Source organism: Sinohyriopsis cumingii, chromosome 5 (genome assembly GCF_028554795.1).
Source record: "Sinohyriopsis cumingii isolate HCF-2022 chromosome 5, ASM2855479v2, whole genome shotgun sequence".
In the NCBI taxonomy this organism is placed as follows: Eukaryota; Metazoa; Mollusca; class Bivalvia; order Unionida; family Unionidae; genus Sinohyriopsis; species Sinohyriopsis cumingii.
This window is the reverse complement of record NC_142965.1, coordinates 143,916,580-143,943,482: the sequence shown is the minus strand read 5'-3', so window position 1 is coordinate 143,943,482 and position 26,903 is coordinate 143,916,580. Positions and strand designations below refer to the sequence as shown.

Sequence of the window (26,903 nt, the reverse complement as noted above, 5' to 3'; positions counted from 1 at the left end):
GGTAGAGCTCATGCAATTGATTTGTTGTTTTTTTCTGATACAGATCTGTCTTAGATCCACTTTAACGTTTCTCCGTTTTCAGCCCATAAACAACAAACTTGAGAACGTCAGTAGTAAATGGGGTTAGATTAGCGACAATGGGAATTAGCATTACAGAGACCCCTGGGTCAGATTAGCGACAAGGGAAATTTAACATGGCGAAAAATCGTGGGTCAGATTAGCGACAAGGGAAATTAACATGGAGAAAAACGCTGGGCCACTTTAGGGACAATGGGAATTTAACATAGACTTTGGGTCTGTCTAGGGGCAAGGGAAATTAACATGGGGAATAGAGTTTGGGCTTTTGGGATTTTTTTTTTTTTAAAAGGTTTTTTTAAATTTAAATTTAAATTTAAATTTAAATTTAAAAAAAGGGGTAGGCAATGGAAAGGCTATCTCTTTTCGAGAAATATGGCTGGCCCTGAAAAGGGCCTTTGGGTTTATGTTAATGTATTCATTAACATAAATGGTACCGCATTGGTCTTCTTCTTGTCCTTAGGCTACGTCTCACTGTTGGTCCGTAAATCAGCACTCTTTTCAGGCATCCTTGTCTTTCTACGTAGATCCTACGTATCCACAGGCTGGTGTTTGTCCTGTGGACAACGGTCCACTTGGATCGGACATACATGGGTATGTCCGTCCGGAACATCATGGAAGACACAAGCGTAGAAGATTGCACATCGGTCCACATCTTGAAGCGACGAGAACAAGTGAATCAATGCACTGAACTGCGCTTATTTATAGGTAGAGGCAGGATTGAAACGGATTGAGTTCATTCACCAATCCAAACACGCGTTACAAAATTCAGTCAGCCCGCATCCAATCCGAAGAGAGTAGTCTGTGACGTCAGTTGGTCTATATAGATTCGCTAGCGCTTGTGTGCAGTCAATCTATGCGACAGTGATTCAACATGACGGAAACTCAGAAAACGATCCATTGGGGTGCACCAGCAGGGGAGACTGCCCAAGGGAACCCAGACTTACTTTCAGAAGAGGTACATTGGGATTTTGTGGATTTTCTTACCTCGCAAGAATTTGTTCCGGAACCTTCGTTACCTTCTTCATTACCGCAAGTGGAGAATTTTAGACAGAGACAGAAAGAAGAATTGGAGAAATTTATGCAACGACAAAAGGAAGCGGAACAAGCTTTTCTCCTACAGCAACAGCAACAGCAACAAGAAGAGGTAAGAAAAAAACAACAGCAACTACAGCAAGAAGAAGTAGCAGCAAAGAAACAAGAGGGTGAAAATCAAACGGCTACGGTACTGTTGGACATTTTAGCGGAGTTAAGAAGTCTGAAACAAATGTATCAGACTTCTTTATCACGACCGAAGAGAATACGACCTTCCCGAGCTAAACACGCCAACCCTGTGACTAAGCCTATCGTACCACCCTTAGTGATTTCAACCCAATCATCAGAAGTAGGCCTTGGCCGTGGCAAAGGCTTAAGGCAGTTAAAGTTGATTGGTTAAACTCACCCCTACACCAAAATAAAAAGGCCCTTTTCAGGGCCACCCACATTTCTCGAAAAGAAATACAATTTCAATTTGCCAATAACTCAAAAATAAACCCCACCCATTTTACCCTTATAGTATGTGTCTGTGTATGAGTGCGTGAGTGTAGCTTCTTATTTTAAAATCAAAACTCAAAGACACTTACCTTATATCATTCATGTATTCTTTTATCCATTTTTTACAATCCAATTCACAATTCACCACAGAACACTTTAATTAAAAGTTCATTGACTTCTTCTTTCTCCTTGTTTAGTCTCTCTGTTTTTTGAATTTCTTCACCGTTTTTTCCTCATTTTCTTCCCTTCTTCTTTTCTTCTCCTGTTTCTTTGCTTCTTTTAAATAGAATTGTCTTCTTTCTTCCTCTTCTTCCTCTGAAGAATCCCTCTCTTCTTTCGAAGAATCCCTCTCTTCTTCCGAAGAATCCCTCTCTTCTTCTGAAGAATCCTTCTTTTCTTCTGACTCCTCTTGTTTCTTTTTTGGGCAATCTGGAGACCAATGTCCTTTTTCTTTACAATAATAACAGGTATCTTGACTTTTGTCTTTTTTAGCCCCTGTTTTTTTTTCTTTTTTGACGGTCTGGACACTCTGAAGACCAATGCCCTTTCTTCTGACAGATATAGCAAGTATCCTGACTCTTATCTCGAAAGGAAGGAGAGTAGTCCGTCGGCTGGTCTGAAGAGAATTTTCTAATGACCCCTCGCAAAGCTCTGACGAAACGTTCCATCTGGGTAGTCTCTTCCATCGTTCTCCTCGGTTTGAGAGTGAAATGAATAGTGAAAGGACAAGACACACCCTTTTTATATACGCTGGTTTGCCAAGACTATAAATTAGTCTGTGGTGTTTAAACTTGAGTCATTTGACGTTTTGCACTCAAGATGAAACGATCCCATTCATTCGAGAAGAAAGAAGAAGAAGAAGAAGAAAGTAAGAGGCAGAAACGTGATCTATCGCCTCGTACCAGGGCAGAAATCTTGGCACAAATTCATGCCAGTGATTTTGAAGAGGACATGAGTGAACCAGAATCCGAACCCTCTAAACCAAGTTCACCACCCTTAGTCAACCCTGAAAAGTACTATTCCATTCGAGAGACGGAAAAGCGCTCCTCTAGAAAATTTAGAACCACGGCTTACACCTACACGGTGAAGTTTAAAGATTTCAAGTCCGACGTACCCTTGGAGAAAGCAGAAGAGTTTATGACCGAGATGTGGGATTCTTTGCTCACCGCACTCAAGCGACAATGTCAAGCCAAAGAAGACGATCGCTTGACACTATCCCTAGATCACGACGGTTTGAAATCCCCTGTTTGGATCGAGTTTAGCAGACCCGCAGGACTGACCCCTTCCAAAGTCATGGACAAGATACAACAGGTGCAACAATCTAATGACCAGTTTGACATCACCGATGGTAAAGCCACACTGAAAATGGCCCAGTCTCTCCTCCTCAAGGAACTGGATGCAAAAAGATGTTATTGGTGGACGACCTTCGCAACACCAAAAAGAGTCTCGTCCGAATTAACAACCCTCAAGACCAGATGTGTTTAGCCCGTGCCATCGTGGTGGGACGAACCTATGCCAAGAAGAACGACACGGTAGAATGGAAAAGAACCTGGAAAACTATTCAACGATGCGATCGAGCCAAACAACGAAATGAAGCAGAACTCCTGTTGTAACAAGCCGGACTGTCCAAAGACACACCCTGTGACATTCCTGAGATGCAAAAATTGCAAGATGCCCTAGCTCCACGCTACACCTTGAAAGTGCACCCTCAAGAAATGCGTGGAACTCTGTTGTTTCGAGGCCAAGATTTTAAGGACGGAAAATACATTCATGTCTATCATCACGATGACCATTTCGATACCATTACCAGTATCACTGGATTCCTGGGATACAGTTATTATTGTGAGAAATGTGACTATGGTTATAACAATCGAGAGCAACACAAGCATTGTGGAATGAAATGCCCAGGATGTTTGGCCTCTCCACCCTGTCTGAGCGAAGGACCAGTGCCTTGTTCCACTTGTTTGCGCACGTTTGTCAGTCCTACCTGTTACCAGCAACATCTGAAGACGCAAGGTTAACAGCAGAAATGTGCTTGTCAACTCTTGAGATTGTGCCCTACGTGTAGACAAGGCATACGTACCAATAGTACCAAGGCACACGTATGTTCAGGAAAAAAAAAATGTCACATTTGTCATCACATCGTGGACTTGGAACACCAATGCTACGTGCAAAAATACCAACCCCCACCAGAGAAAGAGGACGGTCACAAGAAGAAAGGCAATTTCATCTTTTTCGATTTCGAATGCATGCAAGAGACTGGCATTCACATTCCTAATTTCTGCGTGGCTCATCGAGCGTGCGAGAAGTGCATTCAAGAACCTATCTTCAGTCATTGCCCTCACTGCAGCAAGATTCCTGGAGGACGTGAAAAAATCTTTCGGGGACCAAACACGTTAGCCGATTTTGCCCAATGGGTCTTAGACCCCATCGACAAGACGTGGAGCCAAGAGGACATCGAACGTTACGGAGATTGTCATCGTCATGCCACGGTGATGAATAACAATTTCTCCGGATACGATGGACAGTTTCTTCTCAGATACTATACGGAACATGGCACCGAACGTCCTAAAGTCACTTTGAACGGAGCCAAAATCATTTTCATGCAAGTGGGACAAGTACAGTTTAAAGATTCGATGAGTTACTTGGCCATGCCTTTGAGCCGAATGCCTAAAACGTTTGGAATGACAGAAATGGCTAAAGGGTACTTTCCACACTTTTTCAATACGGAAGCCAATCAATATGCCGTTCTACCCCATTTGCCTGAGGCTCACTATTACGACCCCGACAACATGCGTACCGAACAACGAGAAGCTTTCTACGCTTGGTACCAGGCTCACGCCTCGGACCCTTTCGACTTTCAGGAAGAAATGTTAAAGTATTGTCGTTCAGACGTGGACATTTTACGGCGTTGCTGTGGAAAATTTCGAGAACTGTTCATGGAACACGGAGGGGTCGATCCTTTGAAAGAAGCTTGCACCATTGCCAAAGCGTGTTCCTTAGTGTACCGCCAACGATTCATGCCTGAAAACACCGTGGCTGTTATCAGTCCTCAAACGACCCACTATGTCAAGCGTCAATACTCGGTCAAAGCCCTACGTTGGTTACATTACTTGTGCGACAAGGAAGACAAATGGATTCAGCATGCCCACAACGGAGGAGGCGAAAAGACCATCGGAACGTATTCGGTCGATGGCTGGGACTTAGAAAACCCCAAGATCGTGTACGAGTTTAACGGTTGCTTATTTCACGGATGTCCCGTCTGTTACCCTGATCGTAGCACTAAAAATCAGTTTTTACAACGAACCATGGAAGACTTGTACCAGGACACTTGTCAGCGACGCCTAAAGTTGGAACAGCAAGGATACCAAGTGGTGGAAATGTGGGAACACGAGTACGATCACCGTTTGAAAACCGATCCCGAGTTTAAACGCCTCGTGGAAAGTTACCAGTTCATGGACCCGCTGAACCCGAGGGATAGTTTGTACGGAGGAAGGACCAATGCCACCTGTTTGCTGTACCAAGCGGACGAAGAGAAAGGAGAAGAAATCAAATACTTGGACGTGTGTTCGCTGTATCCCTACGTGTGCAAATATTGTCGCTTTCCTGTAGGGCACCCACAATTGCTGACGGAACACATCGACCTGAAAAACATTCGACAATACGAAGGCTTGATCAAGTGTAAAGTTTTGCCTCCCACGAACCTATACCATCCCGTCTTACCTCACCATTGTCAAGGCAAACTTATGTTTCCCTTGTGCCGTACTTGTGCCGAAACGTGCAACCAAGACCAACCTTGCCATCACAGCCAGGAAGAACGTGCCTTGACGGGAACCTGGGTCAGCGTGGAATTGTTCAAAGCTCTGGACATGGGATACCAACTGTTAGAAGTGTACGAAATTTGCCACTTTCCCAAGACACAACAGTACCACAAGGGTGACCCTACTCAGAAAGGCATTTTCGCCGACTACGTGGATGCCTTTTTGAAACTGAAACAAGAAGCCAGCCGTTATCCTTCCTGGTGTCACACTCCCGAAGACCAAATACAATTCAAAGAGAAATACTATGCACAAGAAGGCATCTCTTTAGACCACATCGAAAAAAACGAAGGCAGGCGATCGTTTGCCAAAGTGATGTTAAATTGCTTGTGGGGTAAAATGGCACAACGATCGTGTTTACCCAAGACGGAATATTTGACAGAACCTTCCCGCTACTTCCAGATGATTCACGACAAAACCAAATACATGAAACACGTGGACGTCGTTCGAGAGGATTTGATCTTGGTCAATTACGAAGAAGATCTGGACTTTGTACAAGACGACCCTTTTGGAAATGTCATCATTGCGGCTTACATGACAGCTCATGCTCGCTTAAAATTGTACGAAGCTTTAGAACTGTTAGAAGAACGCGTCCTGTACTTTGACACGGACAGTTGCATTTACATCCATCACCCGATTCAACAGCACCCTGACATCGAAGGAGACCGTTTAGGAGCCTGGACAGACGAGCATCCCGACGACAAGATTCTAAGTTTCGTCAGTGGTGGTCCCAAAAATTACGGCTACGAATACCGGGACAAACAAGGAGAAGTGCACACGACGTGCAAAGTGAAAGGACTGACTCTGAATCATCGTACCAGTCGAGTGGTCAACTTTGGGGTATTGAAAGAAGCCTTGCAATCGGGAGAGGATGGAAACTTTAAAGTGACCACCTATCAACCGAACAAGATTGTACGTTTACCCACTCACCACATCGTCAGTCGACCCTTGGAAAAAGTCTATCAAATTGTATACCAGAAGCGAGTGCGACTTCCCAATCACTTCACCTTACCGTACGGTCACGTCGGTATTGGTCTGTATATGAAAAGAAACCCTAGGCAAGATCGATAGTTCATTGTTCATTGAAGTAACTTACCATGTCGTTGACGAAGAAGAAACCAAATTGGTTAGGAGTCAAATGTTGGACATCACCGAGACCAGGGTTTTGAGGCTTGGACACAAGAGATGGCCCAGTATGCACGAGAGTTATTCAAGGAAAAAAGTTACTTTTCAACCTGTGTTAGTGACGGTGCCAGAAGAACCCGTCACCCAGGACAGGACTGTCGTGGACAGGCCTGAAAGACCCTTTCGGGAGGACACTTGTGTGACCTTACCCCTACTATAGAACTGGTTAGAACTTTACCCAAAACATGTTGTACAGACACTTGTGTTTATTCCACGTTCATGGTTATCATGTGCCTTTTATTCTTGTACTTAAGCCTTTGGCTTTTATGCATTTTTGTCTTTCGTATTCATGTTTGAAACATTCAATAAACGTGTTCTGAAAAAGTATATAAACTCTTGTCTTGTTTGTTTTTCCTGTCACAAGTGACATTTCTCACACCATGGCTACCTCTGCTGTCTCTGCTCCCTCTTCCTCTACTGTCAAAGTCATCGACGAACACTTAGATCGTGCCAGTTGGGAGGCTTTGTATCTTCGCCATCCCTTTAACATGCTCATTGCTGGACCTAGCGGTTCAGGCAAAACCGAATTCGTCAAACGTTTGATCGAACATAAACATCATTTGATCGATCGGCCCCCTCAACGAATCGTGTGGTGTTACAAAGAGTGGCAATCGGCGTACAGCCTCTTGCGAGAAAGTCAAGGCGATTCCATCGTGTTTGTGGAAGGCATTCCTAAAGAAGACGATGGCATCGTCTCTGACTCCCGTCTAACCCATTTGGTCATTTTCGACGACATGTTAGGAGAAGACGAAGAAGAAATTAAACTGTGGTTCACGCGCAAAGGGCATCACCGTAATGCCAGTGTCGTTTACATCACCCAAAATTTGTTTCAACAAAGTAAAGCCCATCGCACCATCAGTCTCAATACGCATTACGTGGTCTTGTTTAAAAGCCCTCGAGATAAATCGCAAGTGCAAGTCTTAGCCAAACAGTTAGGAACGCCTTGGCTGACTCAGGCGTACGACGATGCCACTCAAACTCCACACGCCTATTTACTCGTCGATTTGAAACCTACGACTCCCGAGGATTTGCGATTTCGTACCCACTTGTTTCACCACTGGTGCCAAGACGGAGGGCCTGTCCTGTACACGTCTCCGTCCTCGACTTCATTTCACTCCCCATAAAAAAATCTATAAAAACCTCAGACCCTTTTTCGTCTGTCTCACTCTCAGTGCGAACATGACGTCCCTTCAGTCGCATCTTCCCGTCAAATTGATTCGTGCCTTGTATGGCATCAGTCGAGAAAAAGATCCACAAACACGAGTTCGTGTCTTAGAAGCTAGTCTCAAAGAAGTCTTACGATGGTTCACGGTGACGGCACGTCAATTACTCCAAGGAATCATTCAGATTCCTCATCAAACCAAACGCTTTTTCGATCGAAACAAAGTCGCTTTGGTCCAACTGGCCGATCCCCGCATCGACACTCAAACCAAAAAACAAATCATTTTGAAACCTGGAGGGAGCGGTACTCTAGGAGGGGTCATCATTCGCTCTCTCTTAAGATGGGATCCTAATGCCCCCAAAGTTATACCCAAGACAAAGGTCCAACGAAGCCCCAAGAAGAAAAAGACCAGGTCCCCAAGGAGAACTTCTCCAGTGGCAGGACCCTCCTCTGACCAGACACCACCCCGGAAAAAGAAAAGAAGCCCCCAGAAAAAGAAAAGTCCACAGAAAACTAGTCGCAAGAGAGGCACTTCGGCCAGGACGCAACCTTACACTCGCAAACCACGACCTGCCACGGCGGTGACTGCGTCTCCGGCAGCTTCACGTTTGTCCACTTCTCCGTTAATGACACCCAGAACTGAAGAGTACTTGGAGACGTTGATCACACCAAGAACTTCTCCGTTGATGACCCCCAAAAGAACTTCCCCAGTGGCAGGACCTTCCAATTTAGTGGCAGTGGCTCCTGCTCACAAAGTACCTTCTCCCAAAATCAAAGTTCAAGAAAGATCGGGCATGTTACAAAGTTTACTGGATTTGTCCAAGCAAGAACTGGCTCGATTTAGTCCGTTGCGTACCCCTGCACGACGTCTCATGCCTGTCCTCAAACTGATACGACGTCAAGACAATCAGTGGCGACGCGTTCCAGTATAAAAAAGGCCTGTGACCAAGTCGGGTAGCAGTGTTTTTTCGGTGCTCCTGAAGACTCAAAGATGTCACCCTCCAGAAAACCCCAAGGAAAGAAAAGGAAAGGACTGCCACCACGTTTAGCCAAACATGGGGACATGTTATCTGTCCTGTCCAAAGCTTCTCCACCCCTACGAAAAAAACTCATTCAAACGGCCTCCAAAGAGGTCATCGATACCGTGTGCGAATGTTGTTTGAACGTTTTGAAAGGCACGATCCCTTTGTCCAAACACCAGAAACAATGCTTAAGCAAACATCGTCACGTTCTTCGCCAAATGGTTCGAAAGAAAATTCCCATTCGTCAAAAAAAGAAGATGTTAGTGCAACGTGGAGGTATTTTACCTCTCTTGTTAGGCCCCATACTGAAAGGAGTCTTGGGAACCATGTTGGGAGGACTGGTGGGAGCAAGATAAAAAGGCCTTCGGAAGTCCCAAGATCTCAGAATTCACCCCTGACAACCCCATGGAAGGACGAAAACTAGCTTTAGTGCCTTACAAACGATGGATGGAATACGATCGGTGGCAAGAACAACGCACCCCGCATTTACCTCCCAATCCCCATTTGAGCGAGATGTCCCAGTTACAACACGAATTGCAGTCCTTGATGGATCGCCAAGATTTGTCCGAAACAGAAAAATCGCAAAAGTACGGTCAACTCTTGCAACGACTGCAACTCTTTCACCAGAAAGCTTTAGACGAAACAGCTCTACCCACTCTGAAAGATTTTAAGACCTTGATGAAAAGTCCAGCACCATCACCAGTACCAGTACCAGTACCAGTACCACCAGTACCCGTGACCAAGACAGAAAAAGGAGAAGAAGAGGAAGGGTTTCAAACTTCACCAGAAAAAGTACGCAAGTTAACAACACCACCTACCTCCAGAATTGGATGGATTAAAAAGATGATGGCCACCCCTTCTTCCTCACAAGAGAAAAAGAAAGTGAAGACAGAAGTGAAGACAGAAGTGAAACAAAAACCGATATCCCCCGCTCAGACATCCTTCTCCTCTTCGACACCTATTGCTGGCCGCACACGCAAAGCATTGCAATCCAAGAAAATACCCCAAGAGAAAAAGAGTAGCATCCTCCAAGAGTGGGTGTCTTATTAACACACCAACCAACACAAAAAAATGGAAAAAGTCTTAGCCAGCATTTACTACGATCCCTCTCATCCTGCAGGTTACGCAGGAGTTCAAAAATTGTATCGTGCTGCCAAAACGCGACTGAAAAGTCTCCGTTTACCTCAAGTGCAACGATGGTTACAAGAACAAGCTACCTACACTTTACACAAACCCATTCGACGCAAGTTTGCCAGAAGTCGCACCCGAGTGGAAGGCATCGATCATCAATGGCAAGCCGATTTAGCCGATGTCTCTCATTTGGCCAGCTACAATCGTGGCTACAAATATTTGTTTTGTGTCATCGACGTCTTTTCCAAATTTGCCTGGGTCGTGCCCTTGACTTCCAAATCGAGCAGCGAGTTAGTGCGAGCCCTGCAACGGGTGTTGAAACAAAGCGGTCGTCACCCTCTTCGATGGCAAACGGACAAAGGCACCGAATTTCTGAACCAAGCTTTCCAAAAAGAATTAAAGAAACGTGACATTCATTTTTTTACCACCGAGAATCCCGAAACCAAAGCCAGCATCGTGGAACGTTTTCAACGCACTTTGAAAGAACGCATGTGGAAATATTTTACGCATCACCACACTCTGAAGTACATCGACATCTTACCGCACCTGGTGCAAGCGTACAACCAATCTTACCATCGAAGCATCGGACGTGCCCCGCAAGATGTGACTCCCGACAACGAAGTGTTGGTGTTTGAGCGTCTGTTTGGTACGTCCCCGACGAGGGCTGTCCCCGAGAAAAGTGGAATGTTGGCCGTAGGAGATTGGGTGCGCATTGGCAAAACCAAACGCACTTTCGACAAAGGTTACTTACCTAACTGGACGACCGAATTGTTTCGCGTCACTGGACGAGTGCATGGCCGTCATCCTGCCGTCTATAAATTGGAAGACATGAACGGAGAAGTGCTCAAAGGAACGTTTTATTTGCCCGAGTTACAACGTGTCACCAAAAAAGAAGACGACGTGTACGACATCGAAAGCATTCTCGAACGCAGAACCCGTAAAGTGGGCAAACGACGTGTCAAAGAAGTCAAAGTACGTTGGAAAGGATATCCACCCAGTTTTGATTCTTGGATCGACGCTTCGCAAGTCATCGACTATAAAAAGAAGTGACCATCATGCCCTTTCACACAGCAGACGCAGCTACGTCGACCACTCCTCCTTTACCTAGTTCTTCTGTGCAAGATTTACAAAAACAACCCTTGTGGGTGTGGTGTGGAGAACGTGTGCCTAAAACGCAAATCGTCTTTTTCTGCCAAATCTTCGTGGTGTATTGTGTCATCGGGGCAGCCATTGCCAATTTGAGTTTGCAACAAGGAGACAAACAATTGTGGACCATTTTATTGAGCAGTTGCATCGGTTACCTGCTTCCTAATCCCTCCCTGAAATTCTCCTCGAACGGGAACCCCGGGAACCTTGTGTCCAGTGCCAGTGCCAGTCACCACTTCAACCACAATCAGAACCCCATTTTAGACGGAGAGACGCCTCTGACGTCCAGTAATATCCCCTCGGACAGCCACAGAACTCTGGAATTATGAGTCACCAAAACCAATTTTACTTAACTTTACCCAGTGACAGTTCCATGGAGGTGTTTCCCAAGAACACGTTGTGCTGTTACACGGCCAAATTACCTCAAGCCATCCAGTTAGATCACGAAGCCCATTGGGAAGTGGCTTTAGTAGAAATGATTCACCCGACCCAAGTCCTCAATGTCCTTCCCAATCAAAATTTTTTTGATGTGGAAGTTCATGACGAGCAAATGCAAAAGTGGATGGATAGCAATGTCAAATATGACAAGAAAACCCGTACACAAAAGTACACCACCTATCACTTGTTCATTCCCCCAGGCTATTATTTTAGTGGTCAACATTTGGTCAGCACCATAGCCTCCAGATTTAATGTCGTGTTTCTGAAAGCTTTGGAGCATGTCAACAAAAGTGTCACCATGGAGTACCACAAAACAGCTCGTCGCTTCTTGATGAAATTTGAACGAAGTAAAATCCTGTCCATTTTATTTTGTCCTGAATTGTTTGACATGTTGGGCGGAGACATGGACATGAGAAAGGCCATGCTCAAGAAAAACGAATTACCCATCGTTTACGACAACGAGTCTTTTAGCAAGTTATTTCGTGCCCCGGTAGAACTGAACCAAGGACTGAATTTGATGTTCGTGTATTCCGATGTGGTGGAGTACAACGTGGTGGGACACACCTCCGTACCGTTACTGCGTGTCATTCCTTTCAAAGTAGATTCTGCCACGAACGCTGACGAGGAAGGTGGAAACACTTACCACGTCCACCGCGAATTTGTATATCCTCACTATTTGCCTGTCAGTAAGTCGTATTTGGACACGGTCAACATTGCTATAAAAGGAGATCTGGGACAAAATATTCCATTCACCAAAGGAAAAGTCACGGTGAAACTCCATTTTCGAAAACGGTTCTCTCACGACTCGTAAGTAAGTCATGTATCCAGTGTACCGAGGGGTTGCTCGACAGCGAGGACACGGCTTAGGAGACATGTTAAAATCGGCCTTTCGTTCGGTGGCCCCGGTGTTGAAACCGATGGTGACACGCGGATTGCACGCCTTGAAAGATGCGGCACTGACGCAAGGCAAAGAATTTCTTCAAAATGTCATCATCGACAAACAAAACCCTAAAGAAGCCTTCATGAGGGCAGGCAAAAATGTCTTGCTGCAAACGGGCAAAGACATTTTAGGCCAACGAGAAACACCTATAAATGCCCTGCACGCTACCGAGTCAGGCATTCAGCAAGGACAAGGCAGAAAGAGACGACGAAGAAAACACCCTTTCACCAGACTTCAAGCGAGAAAGGCCAAGAAAAGAAGAACCGTTCGAGACTTAGACGTTTTCGATTATTGAGAAAAGAGACAAAAAAATGATGCACCGAGAATCTTGCGCTTGTTCCAAGACGGAACTGGATCTGTTTGCCATGCCCCCTACCATGATGACCATGCAAGAATCCCAGTGGGTGGAATTTCACCCCGTCTCCTCACTGACCGATTCCGCTCCCATCGAGTTTGAAATCAAAGGACAGCCCGAAGATTACATCGATCTGAATAGCAGTTACTTGTACCTGAAAGTGAAAATTCTAGATAAGACTGGAGGTGCTATAGACGATGAAGCAGTAGCTCCCGTCAACAATTTCATGCATTCCTTGTTAAGTGGAGTGGACTTGTACTTGAATAACAAACTGGTCAGTAGCAGCATGGATACTTACCCTTATCGTGCCTACCTGGAAAATCTCTTGACGTACGGAATAGATGCCAAGAACACTCATCTCAATGCCTGTGTGGTATGGGAAGCTGACGAACCTACCAAGTTTGAAATATTGGAAGCTGATGAAAAGAAAGACAACAATGATGGATTTGTAGAACGAAGAAAGAGAATCACGGGAGCCGACACAAGTTTAGAACTGATGGATCGTTTGCATTTGGACATGTGGTTGCAAGAAAAGTATTTGCTGAACGGGGTGGATGTCCGCCTGAGACTGAATCGTAGCAGTGCCGCTTTCCATTTGATGGCTGATAGTGACGGTTACAAAACCAAAATCCTAGAAGCCAGACTCTACGTACGCCGTGTGGAAGTGTTACCTAAAGTGGGAAACGACATCAGTCAGACGTTGAGTAGAACGACCGCCAAGTATCCCATACGACGCGTGGAAGTGAAAACCTTCACCATTCCCAAGGGACAGCGATCCATGATCGAAGATCATCTGTTCCAAGGACAGTTACCCAAACGTTTGATCGTTGGTATCGTCGAGAATACAGCCTTCAACGGAGCTGCCGAAAAAAATCCTTTCTACTTTCAACACTTTGGCGTGTCCAAAATCGAAGTCAGTCGCGATGGCAAGACCTTGTGTACCCGACCTTTCGAACCTGACTTTACCAAGAAGAATTACTTGAGATCGTACTTGTCCCTGTACGAAGCCACCGGACAGTTAGGAACCAATACCAGTCACGGTATTACGTACGAGGATTATGCAGGAGGCTACGCTTTGTGGGCTTTCGATTTCACTCCAGACCAAGGCAGCGACGAGGGACATTTCCACCCTATAAAATCCGGCCAGATTCGTGTGGAAATTCAGTTTAAAGACCGAGACCCTGATGAAACGGTGAACGTCATTCTGTATGCAGAATTCGATAATACCATAGAAATCAACAGTTTGAGAGAAGTCATCCTAGATTACTAGAAACCATGGAAGACTGTTATCCCTCTTTACCTAGTGGAGAAACTTTTAGTGTTGGATTATTGTTAAAAAATGTTAGAGTTCTTGTTGTTTAGTGTTAAGTGATTTTTGAATAAAAAATGTTGTGTTTTGAAAAAAATTGTTTGATGTTATATTGTTGGATTATTGTTAAAAATGTTAGAGTTGTTGTTTAGTGTTAAGTGATTTTTGAATAAAAAATGTTGTGTTTTGAAAAAAATTGTTTGATGTTATATTGTTGGATTATTGTTAAAAATGTTAGAGTTGTTGTTTAGTGTTAAGTGATTTTTGAATAAAAATGTGTTTTGAAAAAAAATGCCTTTGTCTTTTGTTTAGCTATAAGAATGTTGGATTGATGCTCTTTCATTTCTTACTATCCCTCTCATGACACTCACTAAACGTTGCGACTCAAAAACCGTGTGGGGGATGTTTTCCTTCACGTCCGCGCTTTAACTTTAAGAACCGGGTTGTTTCCAGTCTAACCATCCATTGTCGACTCATCCTCCTACGAAGATGTGCTCCAAACTAGCTAAACTCAACGAAGCCTACGTGAATTTGCATAGGGTCAGACACAGTCTGATACCGAAGCCAGAAGAAATAGAGAATGTGAGAATGTTAAAAATCACTGAAGACCTGATAGAAGAGCTCTTCAGAGAAGAAATGAACAGGGAAAAAGAAGAATGGACAGAGAAGTACAGACTTCAGAGACAGCAGCAACAACAACAACAAGAGCAACAGCAGCAGCAACCTGAACCTGACAGGAGCTTTGTCGATTGCCGTATCGACACCAAAGAGTTCTTCTTTTCTTTCCGAAGAAGCAGACCTATCGCCAGAAAGTCTATCCTCAGAGGACATCGCATTCTTAGAAACTAAAAAAAAGAATGCCATAGCAAACAAAAAAACCCCAGCCCTTTTCAGGGCTACCCCAATACTCTAGAAAAGAAATAACGATCGATTTGCCAATGTGTGTAGGTAGAGTAGTGTGAAAATAAACACTAACTCTTTTTTAAAAAATGTGAGGGTATGTGTTTGTGTGTTAGTAAGTGCTTAAGTAAGTTGGTATGAATAGTAGATTAAAATCATGTTTTTTTTGGTGTTTGAGGTGTATATTTGGAGTTAGATTGGATTGCTTTGCGTATGTGGATAGTCTAATGAAGTGATTTATAAAAAATTTTAAAATAGTGATGGGTAGCATAAAAAAGTGAGTGAGTGTTTCTTTTAGGTCCGCGCGTTGTTGTTTTTGGTCATGATGTAGGTAACATCAATTTTATGTTTTTTAGGGGGATGTTTTCTTTCACGTCCGCGCTTTCACTATAAATTGAAACTCGCTGGGCAGTCTAGTTACCTTTGTTGATTGATCAACACCAAAAATGAACACGAGACTGTCTAAACTGTTGGAACTTCATGTGCATCTGGAATATGCCAGACGCCTGTTGAATGAACTGGCCGCGGAAGCCATTGTGGAGGAGGGAAGGATAAGAGAGGAGGAGGAAAGAAGAAAAAAAGAAGAGGAGGAGAGAAGATATAAAGAAGAAGAAGAAGAGGAAAGAAGATACAAAGAGGAGGAGAGAAGAAACAAAGAAGAGGAGGAGGAGAAGGAAAAGAAGAGAAGAAGAATAAATTTCAGAATCCCAGAGAGCGAAAATTGGGATTCTGAAGCGACATATCCTGCCTTTGCTCTCTCCCCCCAAAAAGTAAAAAGTAACTGGGGGATAAGATGTGTATGTGGCGCCAGGCCTGGAAGGTGCCACCATTAACCAGGTGTCCATGAAGTTCCAAAAAAACAACCCTTTTCAGGGCTACCCAATACTCTAGAAAAGAAATAACCATCAATTTGCCAATGTGTAGGTAGAGTAGTGTGAATATAAACACTAACTCTTTTCTAAGATAGTGTGAGGGTATGTGTTTGTGTGTTGGTGCTTGTAAGAGCTAAGGTATGTTTGTGTGAATAGTAGATTATGGGTTTCTTTATTGTTTCTTAGCGTATGTGGAGAGTATAGTTTGGGTTTTGTAACCGCTCACGTACGATTGTGTGGATAGTAGATTATGGATTTGTTTATTGTTTCTTAGCGTATGTGTTTGTGTGTTTGTGTTTGTGTGTTTGTGTTTGTACCCGCTCACGTACGATTGTGTGGATAGTAGATTATGGATTTGTTTATTGTTTCTTAGCGTATGTGAAGAGTATAGTTTGGGTTTTGTAAGCGCTCACGTACGATTGTGAGGATAGTAGATTATGGATTTTGTTTATTGTTTCTTAGCGTATGTGTTTGTGTGTTTGTGTTTGTGTGTTTGTGTTTGTACCCGCTCACGTACGATTGTGTGGATAGTAGATTATGGATTTGTTTATTGTTTCTTAGCGTATGTGGAGAGTATAGTTTGGGTTTTATTATATGAAATGAAAAAGTAGGAGATGTTTTCCTTCACGTCCGCGCGTTGTTTGGTCATGATCTAGGTAAGATCAATTTTACGTTTTAGGGGGATGTTTTCCTTCACGTACGCGCTTTAAGTATAAGAACCCACAGTATTCGTCGTTCAAACCATTCTGCAAAGAATAGAAAAAGAAGATGGCTTCTAACCAAATGGACAAAATACAAACATTACAAGACGTTTTAGACAACTTAGGAATGATGGAGCAGATGTTGATAAGACTGGTTGAAGACCATTATTCCTATAGTCCCCATCGTGTAAAGATGGAAATTAATAACTTAAAAAAGGTAAAGGACAAGATTAGTGGTGTCATGAAAGAGATAAAGGAGGAGAAGGAGGATGAAGAGGAAAGAATAAGAATAAGCAAATGGAACGAAAAGATTGAAAAAGAAGAAGAAAATGAGAAGAGGAAGAAAGAAGAGGAGGAAGAGAAGAAGAAGAAAGAAGAGCAGGAGAAAAAAAAGAAAGAAAAGAAGAGAAAGAGTGTTGGAGATAAAATAAGAACTTGGTGGAGAAAAAGAAGAAACTAGAAGCAGAAGAAAACCCAAAGGCCCTTTTCAGGGCCAGCCATATTTCTCGAAAAGAGATAGCCTTTCCATTGCCTACCCCTTTTTTTTAAATTTAAATTTAAATTTAAATTTAAAAAAACTTTAAAAAAAAAAAAAAATCCCAAAAGCCCAAACTCTATTCCCCATGTTAATTTCCCTTGTCCCTAGACAGACCCAAACTCTATGTTAAATTCCCATTGTCCCTAAAGTGGCCCAGCGTTTTTCTCCATGTTAATTTCCCTTGTCGCTAATCTGACCCACGATTTTTCGCCATGTTAAATTTCCCTTGTCGCTAATCTGACCCAGGGGTCTCTGTAATGCTAATTCCCATTGTCGCTAATCTAACCCCATTTACTACTAACGTCTTAGATTTTTCCCTACATAACTGAAACGTAGTTATCACTGAAGTAGCTCCATGTTGGTGATCTTTTAGGCGAAAAGGATGAATTAACAAGACGGTTACTTTCAGCAGTAGTTAAAATTAAATTGAACTGTTGAGATATTTTATTAGTGATGTTGAAATATTCTATTGTCATTTGTGTGACATCATAGAATACCTTCTTTTCTTGAGTGAAATATTTCCGTAAATCCACAGATTGTTTCTTTTTAGTATATATTGTCGATTTGCTGGGAGTTATTATCTGCATTCTGTGTTAATGCAAGTAACGTACCCATTAATTACACATATGTATACATGTATACTAGAAGGTCTACAGTGTTGGCATATTCATGCCGGGGCGGGGGCAGGATTGGAAGAGAGAGAGAGAGAGAGAGAGAGAGAAGTGACAGAAGTAAAAGAAAAATGCTTGACTATGGAGCTGACAATTTTAGAAGAAAACACACAATCACACACACACACACACACACACACACACACACATATATTAATTTATTTAAGATTGATGGCTGACTATAAAGTTTAGATGAAGTAGGATCGTATACATTCTTTTATATTCTTGAAGAGAATGCAAGTTTAATTTTGTCTTTTGAAAGACACATGAAAACTTACTAAATTTCTCACAAATATAACCTCCATCGGAAGACTCACAATCAAGGTCGTTCCACTTTGAATGGTAGGAAGGGAGAGCTTCTGCACACTCTTCTCTGTTATGTAAATTATTTGGTTCGCCTAGATAAATAAAATGGATTAATGTCTAGACTGTATATTCTAAATAACATCTGATTCATTTATTCTTATAAACTGTGGACTATTTGAAAAACTCAGATTAAACATTATATCACTGTTCCTTGAAGGAAAATATTGGTATGTTCAAAATGTGTTAGTTAAATGTATTATAAAGAGGTATCTTTCAAGTCTTTCAAAAGTATGTATGGATTAATTAATCGCTAAATTTGCAAAGGAATAATTCCATTTCATAACAAATATTATTTTAAATTACCGTTTTCCCAGTTTGTGTATGCCATTATATTTCCATTCACCCACGTCCGAGTCACCGAAGAATGAAGATGAGTGGCACCTATCCAAAGTCCTAGGCCTGAAGAACTTGTCTTGCCTATTTCATCTGTAATATACCTTATTTTACAAAACTATCCAATAATAAAGAGGTAGAATAATTTTGTTCCAATATTTTTCCATGGTACTACTCACCTAGTAGTAAATACAATAGTTTTCCATGGTACTACTCACCTAGTAGTAAATACAATAGTTTTCCATGGTACTACTCACCTAGTAGTAAATACAATAGCTGCTGAAACGACATTGGTATTGCATGAAGACTTTAATAAAAATAGTATCTACTGGTTGTACTATGCCAAAATGCTTAAATAATTGCACAAATCATTCTTTTTCCAATTTCGGAATTTAATCTTTAGCTATGATACTGTGTCGTCATAAAGATATAAATGATCTCATATCATGGCGTCATGATGTCAACATCCTTGAAGTACAAAGAAAATGAATGCTATAGAAGCCATTTTGTTTCACTAGTGCTTTTTGTCATGTCATTAATTCAAGACAATTTTAAGTTTGTATTATTTTAAAGAAATTTGCAAAATCGCTGAATAATTGCAATGTTTTGCTCACCATGGATATTTTATTTAAAAATTCGTTTCCTATAACTCATTGGAAATGAATACTTTGATATGTAAGCATTTTAATGAGCATCTTACATTCTGGATGCCATGTAGCTGGTAAGCAAATACTTTTAGTAAGGAATGGGAGATACATTATTCTTCATTATGGGTCGGTGATTAATAGGAAAGTTCCAGATTCAGGATCAGAAATTTGCGTCACATATGAGGCGTATCCTTCTAAAAAGCTGACGCTCGGATGGAAAATTCCTGGCCTACACCAAAACATACTAAGACATCTATGAGTCTAAATCAATTTATAATCATAAACGTTTCCTACATTCTCCGATTCTTTGAGTATAGAAAACAAAGAACAAAAACTTGAACCAGAGTTAATATTGATAGCTGAACTGCAAATGAAGCGCTTTAAATGATCTGGGATTCTTGTTAGCGCTGATGAATGTTGGAACAGCTCGAAGCAAAGGTTTCTTCATCATCACTATGGGTGCAGCTACGTTTAACACACACACACACACACACACACACACACACACACACACACACACATATATATATACATATATATATATATATATATATATATATATATATATATATATATATATATATATATATATATATATATATATATATATATATATATATATATATATATATATATATATATATATATGTGTGTGTGTGTGTGTGTGTCTTTCTGCAACTTGGATTGAAGTTAAACTTGTTAGCCATTCGCAAAAACATATACTGTCTAAAGAGGACATCGAGCGAAAATAAGTGATAGGGAAATATAATTGAAGAGAAATGAAATACCTTAACTTCGCCTGGTCCTGAAAACTAGAGACAATTTTCAATTTTCAAAGCGCAAGAATTACAATTTTTCTCAACTGGCACTTATGCAATTTTAAAATATCAAAAACTAAAACGTTATCGGCTCATTCGTTGGTCAGAAAGTGAAAACAGCCGCAATTAGAAATCATTTTTCTATAAAGGAACTTTTCTCTGAGATGCACTTTGGACGTAGAGCCTTGTTATGTACCCTCAACCAATGTCAACATTAAGATAAAATCAACCAATTGCAGGTTGTGTAAACTTATTGCAAGAATGTAAAAGTTCATCTATTTTACAGCAAGGATGACACATGGAGAACATGAAAATGTTTTCTTGACATTTTTATTCCTGTCTAAAAATGTGAAACCCATGAGTGGAATATCCAGACAAATGCAAACACTTGCCCAGTTAATTTCATATTTCTTGTATCGTCATATATGATTTTCCGAATAAATTGGTAGACTACTATAGCTTATATTTATTGGTAGACTACTATTGCTTATATTTATTGGTAGGCTACTATTGGTTATAATCATTGGTAGACTACTATTGGTTATATTTATTGGTAGACTACTATAGGTTATATTTATTGGTAGACTACTATTGGTTATATTTATTGGTAGACTACTATTGGTTATATTTGTTGGTAGACTACTATTGGTTATATTTATTGGTAGACTACTATTGGTTATATTTATTGGTAGACTACTATTGGTTATGTTTATTGGTAGACTACTATTGGTTATATTTATTGGTAGACTACTATAGGTTATATTTATTGGTAGACTACTATTGGTTATATTTATTGGTAGACTACTATTGGTTATATTTATTAGTAGACTACTATTGGTTATATTTATGAGCATAAGGTAACTTTACATACTTTGCTCTTCGTCATATAACATTCCTTGAGACAGTATTGTGTGTGAAATATAAGTGCTCTTGGGGAACCGAACCTTCTTGCTACAGGAAGAAAAACCCTTAACGTTTCAATGCTGAATAATGGTTAGTAAATGTTACAATTTGAAATAAGCCCATTGTCGCCATTGAAGTAGATTTGTTTGTTAATTTGGTCATAATGAAATTTCTTCTGTGAAAGAAATGTAAGATTATTAAAAGACTGTTTTGATGTTTGCTTTTTAATTTTTTTTCCCGCTATAAAACCAACACTAATCATAACGTAATAACGGAAGTTGGGTGCTTAAGATTTTGCCGTGGGGTTTTGTAGAGCATCATTGACATTGGCGAATACACACGGCAAAGATGTTTTTTCCAAAACTGTAACAATACAGAGACATTTAACATACACTTAAATTTCTTTCAACTGGTTAGATGAACAATAATTTTAATCAGTATTTGGAACATTATTTCCTCTCTGAAACAGACAGTTGATGACAATTAACGTTTCTATGTGCCGGGTCAATTTGGAGGAAAGATAAGCGCATTTGTTTTCCCTGTCCTGGAAATGCAGCAAAGAATAAATGATGTGTTACCACTTTTGAAAGCTCAATTACGTCGCTTCTTTATATGAATTAAAGTCTCAGATTGTTATAAAACGTATAATGTTCCTTTGAAGCACAGGAAGTGAAAATGGTAAAGCAGAGCTTTCAGTGTTTTGTGAGGTGCACATGATAGCAAAATAATGGAAATTGTTGGTTCTTTATACCTCCGATATATTCATTTTCTTTACCAGAGGAAGAAAAACCTATAAAATTGTTAAAACAGGTGGCTCGCTAGGCGCTCAGTATTAAGAGGTTAGTGTTACGACTGATCGGCTTTCTGTGATTGGGTGGCACAGGATGCTACATGTCTGCGCATGATGCCCCAGTGCTAGACATCACTATAAACTGCCGCACTGCAGACATCGTAGCGATATGACGGGACAATTGTTAAAGCTATGTTATAAATCCGAATCACACACACACACACACACACACACACACACCACAGAAGAATATCGGTTGAGGCATTGACTTCAAACGTTAAACCCGCTTTACAAATATAAAATTCCTGCACGGAACCAAACGATTTACTCATGGCTGCCTTCCATCGAGGAACGTTGTGGAAGTAAAATAGCGTGTATACAACCATGATGTGGCGTAACTCAGGATAGGATAATGATGTTGCTGAATGATATAAATCTGGTTTATTCAGGAGAGTAACCGTATCAATACACACAAAATATATTTTAAATCCAACGATTTCTGGGATTGTAAGAACACAGAAAAGATAGTTTTAAAAAGATGTACCATCATTGGTCTATTATGTAATGATATTGAACCTTAGTAAGCAATGCTATGAAAGGTAGACAATGAAAGTTAAGGTTAAATCGTATCACAGAATAACAGGAAATTATGGGCTTGTGATACAATCTGCCTGAGTGAAAAGGAGCGAGATAAAGAGAGAGAGAGAGAGAGAGAGAGAGAGAGAGTTCATGATGTACATCTGTTGCAGAAAATAAAGTTTTTGACAAGTGACACTAAGGATGAATAACTGTCCTTATTGGTGATTTAAAAGCTGTCCTTATTGGTGTTTAAACGCTGTCCTTATTGGTGTTTAAACGCTGTCCTTACTGGTGATTTAAACGCTGTCCTTATTGGTGATTTAAACGCTGTCCATATTGGTGATTTAAACGCTGAAAATAAAACTCGTTCAACACAATGTGTAGCTTGAGATGTAAAAACATCTGATAAGGGTATACTTCGAAAATGAATGGATGAGAGAATGTGCTATAATGATCATGACTAATTTAAATAACAACGTGGAATATGAACATTGAAACCATTCGTTGTCAAATCAACAAACAGCCAGATGCAAATGCTATGCTGCAAAAGTATAAATTAACAGGAACAATGACTTATGTAAATATTGACATATAACACACACACACACACACACACACACACACACACACATAAAACATGAAACAAGTTAAATGCAAAATGGTAACAAACTAATCAATCTCTGCAAAGGTATTTTACCGAAACATATTGCAACTGAAACTCCGCAACTTGTTGTTCCTATACGGCAATAAAATATGTTTTAACCATAAAAGCCTGTTGCAAAGTATTGCATAGCTCCATAGCGATTTTATGGAGGTATCAAATGATAAAGCTTGTCAGTGAATATCCAAATTGTTTGAACATTATTATAAAAAAAAAAAAAACTGTTTAGCTTTGATAATCAAAAGGCCTTGACTTTATTTTAGCTAAATAGTTTGATATTTGCTAACATTTACTTAAATCAATAAGCACATAAATAAATTATATTTTACAAGTGACATATGATATGAATTCAGAATTGCAAAATGTTACTTACCTGACAAGAAGTTTTGTTCCTCTGGCCATTCGATGGAGACTAAAGCACCACCAAGTTTCCTGCACTGGCGGAACGCTTCATACCATGTGCTTGTTTCGAAAATGATCTGGTAGCAATGTCCAGAAGCTGGGTCCTCAATCCATGACTGACCGCAGTCGGAGCTTGCAATTACTTCAAAAAGGTGGTGTAAAATCAAGGTCGAAGAAGCGAGTGCTGAGGGCTGAAGTCGGCAACGACTTGAGAGAGAGAGAGAGAGAGAGAGAGAGAGAGAGAGAGAGATTACATTCCAGGCATAATTTAAAAATATTTGATCATTGCATAAATCGAAGCAAACACAAATTATTTCAAACCCATTTGATTTAGGGTATAAATTGTAAAAATATATATTTTCAAAGTATACCTTTCTCATGCTTTGACCAACGCGCCAAGAGTATTTCTTTTCCTTTACTCTTCCTTTTATCTTCTTTATTTCACACATTTCCTTTTTGAAGATTATCGTATAAGCATTCTATTTTAATTCCCGTTACTGTTCATCTATTCCCATATATAGCAAACTATTATTAGTGAATGGGGTGAGATTAGCGACAATGGGAATTAGCATTAAAAACACCCCCTGGGTAAGATTAGCGACAATGGAAATTTAACATGGGCAAAAAACCCTGGGTAAGATTAGCGACAATGGAATTTAACATTGGAGAAAGGAAAAAAAAGGAAATATTGATTTTAGCGACAAAAGCATTCGAACAATGGAAAAAAAATATCGAGTCTAGGGACAAAGGCAATTGAACATGGGGAATAGAGTTTGGGTCTGTCTAGGGACAAGGGGAATTGAACATAGGAATAGAGTTTGGGTTTGTCTAGGGACAAAGGGGAATTGAACATGTTAGAAAAAAAAAACTACTTTAGGTACAAGGGGAATTGAACATGGGATTATTTTTTTTTTAAAAAAAAATTAAAAAAGGGGTAGGCAATCGAAAGGCTATCTCTTTTCGAGAAATGTGGGTGGCCCTGAAAAGGGCCTTTGGGTTTCTTCTTCTTCTTCTTCTTCTAACTCCTCCACTTCTTCCACCAAGTCCTCACTTTTTCCATTATTCCTTTCTTCTTCTTTTTCTCCTCTGGCATCCAGTCTGGATGGCCCAAGGCTCTAAACTTTTCCTGGACTTTGATCCAATTCTGATTTAGTCTTTCAAAATCAGCCTGTTTCTTTTTGTTTTCCTGATCTTTTCTTTCTTTATTCCATCTCTCTTTAATCTTCTTTACCTCTACCTCCATCACTTTTCTCATCAACTCCTCTCCTTTCCTCAGTCTTTCCTGACCTCTCTCCACAAAAGAGCACTCTGTCCCATGTGACATATTTTCAAGAAAGCACCTGACTTTGCTTGCATTGTCAAGTGCTTCCTTTAGGCTTCCCACTCTGACATAGGTGGGATTTATCATACCACTCAATCTCTTTTCCTCCTCTTCTATCATTTCTGCTATCACTTCTTTTGCTACGTTTAGGCATTTAGCGTAGTCCAGATACTCTGCTATCTTCCATTCTTTTTCTAGTCTCTCCACTACATAGATACCATCCATTATCCAATTGTATATATGTATCAAATTGTTGAACAACTCACTTGCAACCACCATCTTCGTTTTTATTCTTCCGTAGAATGGTTCGAACATCAAACGTTGTGGGTTCTTATAGTTAAAGTACGGACGTGAAGGAAAACATCCCCTAAAAACATAAAATTGATCTTACCTAGATCATGACCAAACAACGCGCGGACGTGAAGGAAAACATCCCCCTAGTTCTCTCATTTCATATAATATACTATCCACATAAGTGAAGCAACAATAAGCAAACCCCAAATCTACTATTTACACACGCAAATCATTAAAACAAAATCCATAATCTACTATCCACACAATTGTACGTGAGCGGTTACAAAACCCAAACTATACTCTCCACATACGCTAAGAAACAATAAACAAACCCCAAATCTACTATTTACACACGCAAATCATTAAAACAAAATCCATAATCTACTATCCACACAATCGTACGTGAGCGGTTACAAAACCCAAACTATACTCTCCACATAAGCTAAGAAACAATAAACAAAATCCATAATCTACTATCCTCACAATCGTACGTGAGCGGTTACAAAACCCAAACTATACTCTCCACATACGATAAGAAACAATAAACAAACCCATAATCTACTATTCACACAAACTTACGTGAGCGGTTACAAACACAAACACACAAACACATACACTCGCACTATGAAAAAAGAGTCAGTGTTTATATTCACACTACTCTACCTACACACATTGGCAAATTGATGGTTATTTCTTTTCTAGAGTATTGGGTAGCCCTGAAAAGGGCTGTTTTTTGGAACTTCATGGACACCTGGTTAATGATGGCACCTTCCAGGCCTGGCGCCACATACACATCTTGTTCTCCAGTTGCTTTTTACTTTTTTGGGGGAGAGAGCAGAGGGAGGATAAATAGCTTCAGAATCCCAATTTTCTGTCTCTGGGATTCTGAAATTTCTTCTCTCCTTTTCCTCCTCTTCTTTGTTTCTTCTCTCCTCCTCCTCTTCTTTGTATCTTCTCTCCGCCTCTTCTTTGTATCTTCTCTCCTCCTCTTCTTTGTTTCTTCTCTCCTCCTCTTTCATCCTTCCCTCTTCCACAATGGCTTCCGCGGCCAGTTCGTTCAACAGGCGCCTGGCATAATCCAGATGCACATGAAGTTCCAACAGTTTCGGTAGTCTGGTGTTCATTCTGGTGTTGATCAATCAACAAGGGTAGCTGGACTGCCGAACGAGTTTCAATTCATACTAAAAGTGCGGACGTGAAGGAAAACATCCCCCTAAAAACATAAAATTGATCTTACCTAGATCATGACCAAACAACGCGCGGACCAAAAAGAAACACTCACTCACTTTTTTATACTACCCATTCCTATTCTAAAATTTTTTTTCATTAATCACTTCAATATACTATTCACATACGCAAAGCAATCCAATCAAAGCCACAAATCTACTCTCCCCACACCTCAAACAGCCAAAAAAACCAAACATGATCTTAATCTACTATCCACACCAACGTACGTGAGATGTTACAAACACAAACACACAAACACATACACTCGCACTATTAAAAAATGAGTCATTGTTTATATTCACACTACTCTACCTACACACATTGGCAAATTGATGGTTATTTCTTTTCTAGAGTATTGGGTAGCCCTGAAAAGGGCTGTTTTTTTTTTGTTTGTTTTTTTTGTTTGCTATGGCAATCTTTTAGTTTCTAAGAATGCGATGTCCTCTGAGGATAGACTTTTTGGCGATAGGTCTGCTTCTTCGGAAAGAGAAGAAGAACTCTTTGGTGTCGATACGACAATCGACAAAGCCTCTGTCAGGTTCAGGTTGCTGCTGCTGCTGCTGTTGCTGTTGTTGTTGCTGTTGCTGCTGCTGTCTCTGAAGTCTGTACTTCTCTGTCCATTCTTCTTTCTCCCTGTTCACTTCTTCTCTGAAGAGCTCTTCTATCAGGTCTTCAGTAACTTTTAACATTCTCACATTCTCTATCTCTTCTGGCTTCGGTATCAAACTGTGTCTGACCCTATGCAAATTCACGTAGGCTTCGTTTA

The 26,903-nt window shown here is 40.7% G+C and overlaps 1 protein-coding gene across 1 annotated transcript in view; it reads right to left on the bottom strand.

The window, feature by feature from the left end:
* Positions 1 to 23,433, bottom strand: part of LOC149800392 (collagen alpha-6(VI) chain-like) — a 35,288-nt gene extending 11,855 nt beyond the window's left edge. Inside the window, exons 1-3 of the mRNA XM_089957236.1 lie at positions 23,267 to 23,433; positions 18,466 to 18,588; positions 18,075 to 18,194 (exon numbers count right to left, since the gene is read on the bottom strand). Coding sequence (XP_089813362.1) covers positions 18,075 to 18,194; positions 18,466 to 18,490 — 145 coding nt within the window. The 5' untranslated portion in view covers positions 18,491 to 18,588; positions 23,267 to 23,433. The remainder of the gene's footprint in view (positions 1 to 18,074; positions 18,195 to 18,465; positions 18,589 to 23,266) is intronic.
* Positions 23,434 to 26,903: the final 3,470 nt, after the last annotated feature.